This window comes from Sinocyclocheilus anshuiensis, unplaced genomic scaffold (genome assembly GCF_001515605.1).
Source record: "Sinocyclocheilus anshuiensis isolate Anshui unplaced genomic scaffold, SAMN03320099.WGS_v1.1 scaffold55, whole genome shotgun sequence".
NCBI classification, from domain to species: domain Eukaryota; kingdom Metazoa; phylum Chordata; class Actinopteri; order Cypriniformes; family Cyprinidae; genus Sinocyclocheilus; species Sinocyclocheilus anshuiensis.
This window is the reverse complement of record NW_015549647.1, coordinates 1,527,641-1,534,131: the sequence shown is the minus strand read 5'-3', so window position 1 is coordinate 1,534,131 and position 6,491 is coordinate 1,527,641. Positions and strand designations below refer to the sequence as shown.

General features: G+C 39.3%; 1 protein-coding gene across 1 annotated transcript; it reads left to right on the top strand.

Moving 5' to 3' along the window:
• Window positions 1-2,261: 2,261 nt before the first annotated feature.
• On the top strand, window positions 2,262-5,887 carry fzd7b (frizzled class receptor 7b). Its single transcript, XM_016449171.1, has 2 exons — window positions 2,262-2,628; window positions 3,575-5,887. Exon 2 carries the CDS (start codon window positions 3,585-3,587, stop codon window positions 5,238-5,240), a length of 1,656 nt encoding a protein of 551 aa, XP_016304657.1. The 5' UTR covers window positions 2,262-2,628; window positions 3,575-3,584; the 3' UTR covers window positions 5,241-5,887.
• Window positions 5,888-6,491: the final 604 nt, after the last annotated feature.

The following is a 6,491-nucleotide window of genomic DNA, read 5'->3' as shown; positions in this document are numbered from 1 at the left end:
CACGCTTGAGGAATTCGGCCAATCACAACGCACTGGATAGCTGGCCAATCACAGCACACCTCGCTTTTCAGACCGATGAACTTTGTAAAAATCTACGCGTTTCAGAAAGGCGGGGCATAGAGGAGCAACAATAATGTACATTATGTGGAAAATAATGTGTTTTTTGAACCTTAAACCGCATAAACACATTGGATTACACCAAATACACAACATAATGTTCTTTTTAGCAACGTCATATGACCCCTTTAAAGGTTTTGGCTTTGTTTTTGTATTGTTTTCATACTTACTGAAGGTAATGACTGAAAAGTAGTTTGATCAATAGAGCGCAGGAATTATACATAATCGATCAATCATAGCACGCAATAAGGTGGGAAATACAGAGAACAGTCAAAGCAATGCAAATACTCATACATACACTATTATGTATGAGAACCATATAGCATGTCAATAGGAAATTAAAGCCAAAACCCAGACATTTTAGTCATCCCGACCATGACATATCCAGGAAAAAGAGGACATATGGTTTCTAGTGTGAAACGGGTTACTCTACAAAGCTGTTTTTGATCCTCAGATTTGCCTTTTGTTAAAGATAATTATTTTACTGTTCATTAAATTTCATTAGTTGTTATTTTAGGCTAAACATATGTATCTCACCTCTCTCACACAGCAAATGAAAACCAAATGCTTCTTTGGCACCATGAAAGCCACAATACAGTGTTAGGAATGGCAAATTGTTGTCAGAGAGTGTGTGTGAGAGGAAAGAATTGAGAAAGAAAGTAGATAAACATTGAAGTAATCAGGTGTCAGATTTAGCTGAATAATCTGAGTCTTTTCAATGGGATTCTGATATAGCGCTTCTTATGGCCTGGTGTAATATCAAAAACAGTTACTAGCTTCACATCAATGTATTCTTAAAGACTACAAATGTCATCTTTTATTAAAAGATCTGCACAAAAACATTTCACATAATCTGATTTCTTTGAGCGACTTTCTTTCAGATGTGAGCCCATCCCTGAGTTCAAACTGCTGCTAGCAAGATCCATGAATCAATCTGAAGTGATATTGAAGGCCTAGTCAAATACTGTGTATTTGTGTAATTAATTCATGAGAAAGCAAGAGATAAGAAATGCTGATAGATGGATAAAATATTCTAGTGAATGTGAAAGAGAGAGACAAATGTTTGTATAATAGACACTGAATCCAGATATCTTTCTCGCAGAGATGCGGAAGATCAAACATAATGATAAACATATCTTTAAAATCACTAATTAGGTTCACTCAGATTGCTATCAGATTAATTTTGCTTTTGAGAACAGGCACATGACTGTCCTATTCAATTAAAGGCGCACCAAAATCTGTTATATGCTTTGCTTTTGGCTTAGACAGTTTTAGAGGTTCACAAAAAAAAGTGTTTTGCAGTGTCTTCATATGCGTTTGTCCTGGTTTCATCATCAGATGTGTTTCTGGCTGTATAAATCTACAAGACTCACATACCATTGAGATTTATCAACATCTCTGAGCTCAAACATCCCTATAAATATGGCCACTACAGAAGGAATCTGTCACTTGTTTGGCCTATGGGTTCCAATACTTGGCCAGCAATTTCTCATAAACAGATTTCTCATTTATCATAAATATTAATGCACAGGCTTTCTGCCCATTTTCAGGTTAGAAATCACCAGACTTAACTTTTCACAAGTTGAATGTCCTCTTATATTTGTTTGAGAATAATAATTCAGTCCAGCTCCCACTTCATCATCAAATGGCTTTATGATCTATGTGGCAGAAATCACATTCAGTTGAGGAGTCACTGCTATAAATCCATTAGTTTTACTACACAAACCTCTCTTTCTAAAGTTCTTGCACTCGAATATCTCAGATCTCTAAAAAAACAAAGATTGTCCCTCCAAACATGACCAAATTTTGAAGACATTTTAAATCACCTTAGCAAATATTCACTTTTCACTGGAGAATTGTTACATTTGATCAGATTGGGCCCCAAGATTCCAATAAATACACATTTGTAAATGAATTAGAAGATTAATTTAGGAAAAGAAGACACTGCAATCCCACACTTTTCCTAAATATTACTTCCATACATACTCACACATTTAAAATCAATTAGAAGATTCATTTAAGAGAAGAAGACGCTACAATCCCACACTTTTGTAAAATATTCCTTCCGATCCAATAAGGAACGCTGCGCTAAGAAAAACACATCTTCCCATTGGTCGGAAGGCAGGAGGTTTCAAGGCGCCCCGCGGAGAATCGCTAGGGACTGTGAATGAAGGGCTGCTTGAAACCGTTTTATCATTACTGTGGAGCAATGTGGAGTCAGCGTATCAACTTTACAGAGATAGAGCTGCAGATTCAACAGGAGTGGCGGAGAAAGTTTCTTACATTGTGTTGTAAGGGAGAGGAGGGCCGAGCTCAAAAGGAGGCAGATGTTTGGGATTTCTGATGATGAAATATGTGGAGTCGTCTCGAAAAAGGGGTCATGAATACCTGAACGCAAAACTCTGAGCTGGAGGATAGTTTGTGATTCGCCTTGTTAGCCTGCAAGTGATCGGACACAGGGAGTATCACATTGTAGCACAAGCCGAAGTTTCGCTGAACACGGAAATTCTAGTAAGTTTACATTTGTTTGTGTTTGGTTTCCATGCGATAATGAATGAAGTTTAAGTCTCTGTATAGAGTTTTATGTGTGTGTTGATCGATTTAATTTCACTACTTTAGTCTGTGAAACATTCCTTTGTTTAAAAGTTTCCCGAATCTATCTTTTCTTTAAACGTACAGCTACTATACATTTTGTTTTATATTATTTTCTTGCAAGTATGTAATCCGATAGTGATCTTTTTCAATTTCACTAATAAGTTAATTGTTCATTAGAGACTATTACTTCATCCAGTAGTGCGACTAGTGTTTATCTATTTATTCACTAGCACTTAATTATTACATACTAGTAGTTATAACTTTCCTGCTAGTCACTAACCTTATACTGGCAATTTAAGTTTCCCATTATTTCTGGAAACAAATTATAAATTTTGGCATCGAATTCTGTTAGGTTGTCTTAATTTAACTAGTAACTAGTTTTTCTCAGTAGTTACAATTGCTTCGTACTCGTCACATGTAAAAACTAGTCAGAATGACTACTTTAATAATTACAATTAAAAATTGTACTTGTAAGATTAGTTACTAGAAAGGTGTCTATTCAGTTAGTACAAAGAAAACTGAAATAGATGCTAATAACTATTTGATTGGTTACAAGTACTAAAGAATAAGTATTAGTACCTAATGAAGAGGTGCTAGTAAAACTATAATAGGTACTAGCAACAAATATTCTTGTCTGAAGTGAACAGTTGATATATATTAGTAGTTGATACGCTTCCAGTAACAAAAGAACAGTTGCTTGCCACTACTTGGATAGTGACTAATTGAATAGATAATTTAGTATCTCATGATTTGTTAGTAAAATTGTTAAAGATACTAGTCACTATTTGATTACTTCTAGTTAAAATAAGTACTGGTTGTAAGGAATAAATAATAAAATTTTCTATATTTCTGTGTTTTCCAGGCAATCAGTGATGGCGGTACGGGAAGTCAGTCCATGCCTCATATTCATCACAACACTTCTGCTTGGACTGTCTTCCGCCCAGTATCACGGAGAGAAGGGTATCTCCGTCCCGGACCATGGGTTCTGCCAACCCATATCTATCCCCCTGTGCACAGACATCCAGTATAACCAAACTATCATGCCAAACCTCCTGGGACACACCAACCAGGAGGACGCAGGATTGGAGGTGCACCAGTTCTACCCCCTGGTCAAAGTTCAGTGCTCTCAAGATTTGAAGTTTTTCCTCTGTTCCATGTATGCGCCAGTGTGTACAGTTCTAGAACAGGCAATTCCGCCCTGTCGCTCTTTGTGTGAGCGTGCGAGACAAGGGTGCGAGGCCCTCATGAACAAGTTCGGCTTCCAGTGGCCCGAACGACTCCGCTGTGAGAACTTTCCCGTACACGGAGCTGGAGAGATCTGTGTGGGACAGAACAAATCAGACCCCGACGTCCCAACGACAGACCCCACGCCATATATACCGGACCCGTTCACTCCACGCATGCATCCGCCACGCCAAAGTCAGGCTTTCACTTGCCCCCTTCAACTCACAGTCCCTTCCTACCTCAATTACCAGTTTTTGGGGGCGAAAAACTGCGGCGCCCCTTGTGAACACAAACAGCCGCACGGCCGGATGTACTTTAAAGAGGAAGAGATCCGATTTGGTCGGCTCTGGGTGGGAATCTGGTCTATCCTGTGCTGTGTGAGTACCCTGTTCACGGTCCTCACTTACCTTGTGGATATGCGCCGGTTCCGTTACCCGGAACGCCCCATCATCTTCCTCTCCGGGTGTTACTTTATGGTGGCGGTGGCTTATGCGGCCGGGTTTTTGCTGGAGGATAAGGTGATCTGCATTGACAAGTTCAGGGATGACGCTTATAGGACTGTGGCTCAAGGGACTAAAAAGGAGGGCTGCACCATTCTCTTCATGATCCTGTATTTCTTCGGCATGGCCAGCTCAATCTGGTGGGTGATCCTGTCTCTCACGTGGTTCCTTTCTGCTGGAATGAAATGGGGCCATGAAGCTATCGAAGCCAACTCTCAATATTTCCACCTGGCAGCATGGGCCGTCCCTGCTGTGAAGACCATCACTATCCTCGCCTTGGGACAAGTGGATGGTGACCTTCTGACCGGCGTATGCTACGTGGGCATCTACAACATTGACGCCCTACGTGGATTTGTCCTCGCCCCCCTCTTCGTTTACCTCTTCATTGGAACGTCTTTCCTTCTGACTGGATTTGTCTCGTTGTTCCGCATCCGTACCATTATGAAGCATGACGGCACCAAGACAGAAAAGCTAGAGAAGCTGATGGTGCGTATCGGCGTTTTCAGCGTCCTCTACACTGTTCCAGCTACCATCGTCATCGCGTGTTACTTCTACGAACAAGCGTTCCGTGAACAATGGGAAAAAACCTGGCACATGCAGACGTGCAAGCACTTTGCCGTGCCGTGCCCGGCCAACAACTTTGCGCCCATGACACCGGATTTCACTGTGTTTATGATTAAGTACCTCATGACCATGATCGTAGGAATCACGTCAGGATTCTGGATCTGGTCTGGAAAAACTCTACAGTCGTGGCGCAGGTTTTACAAGCGGCTGGGCAACAACCAGGGCGAGACGACAGTGTGAACTGAACTTTGAGAAATACAGGTCAATATTGAAAGGAAACGTGAACTGCTATCAGGTCACACATACTACGTTGAACCATGCTGATGGTAGAAGACACTGCTGTGTGAGCCCAGCATGATGCTTTTCTCATTTATAAAGTGCCCAGACTTTGCCAACACTTTTGAAAGCACAACTCCAAAGAACATGCATTTCTCCAATGGACTAAATCTCGAAATGCTTTTTAAACTTTAAGCCTTGGAAACCCTACTAATGATTTGAATGGAAAAGATGGCAGAACTCTTATCTTTCATACTGATGAGTCTACTTTAATGATGACTTTTGTTATCAGGAGTATACGCCACCATGGCAGCCAAAAATGTCTGCAATTTAGTCTTGTGCCTTGCAGTACTGATCAATTCCCGTTGTTGAATGAATGTCTCTTTTGTTTTTTTTTTACCACATTTTTGGTCATTTTCTCATAGATTACATATTTTAGTATTTGGTTGCACATGGCCATTTATTTAGATTTTAGAACTAGTTCCGTTTAATGTTCTTTGGTCATGAGTGGCTTATTCATCCATGTTGCCATATCAAGCCAGCTCTCATGAAGTAATTTAATATTCTGCCATTTTAAAGGCCTTAGCGATGTGAAAGTGACTGACAGGATTCTAAATGTTTAGTGGAGAAGTCTGTACAGGAGGAAATATTACCATATTTCATTATTTGTAAATTATCACATTTCTGTCAAAAGATGTATGATGTATTTAAGCAGATTAATTTTGTTTAAGGCCTTTTTCAGTTTCACTTAATAAAGTGATTAGATTTTTAAAAGCTGCTTTGGCTTGATTTCGTTTGAACATATGTGACCCTGGACCACAAAACCAGTCATAAGGGTCAATTTTTTGAAATTGAGATTTATACATCATCTGAAAGCTGAATAAATAAGCTTTCATTGATGTATGGTTTATTAGGATCGGATAATATTTGGCCGAGATACAACTATTTGAATATCTGGAATCTGAGGGTGCAAAAAAAAAATCTAAATATTGAGAAAATCGCCTTTAAAGTTGTCCAAATGAAGTTCTTAGCCATGCATATTGCTAATCAAAAATTAAGTTTTGATATATTTACGGTAGGACATTTACTAAATATCTTCGTGGAACATGATCTATACTTAATATTCTAATGTTTTTTGCATAAAAGAAAAATTGATAATTTTGACCCATACAATGTTTTTTTGGCTATTGCTACAAATATACCCCAGCGACTTAA

What these genes read in the sequence shown, in the direction of transcription:
- fzd7b (XM_016449171.1), top strand. Translation starts at nt 3,585, where the DNA reads ATGGCGGTACGGGAAGTCAGTCCATGCCTCATATTCATCACAACACTT.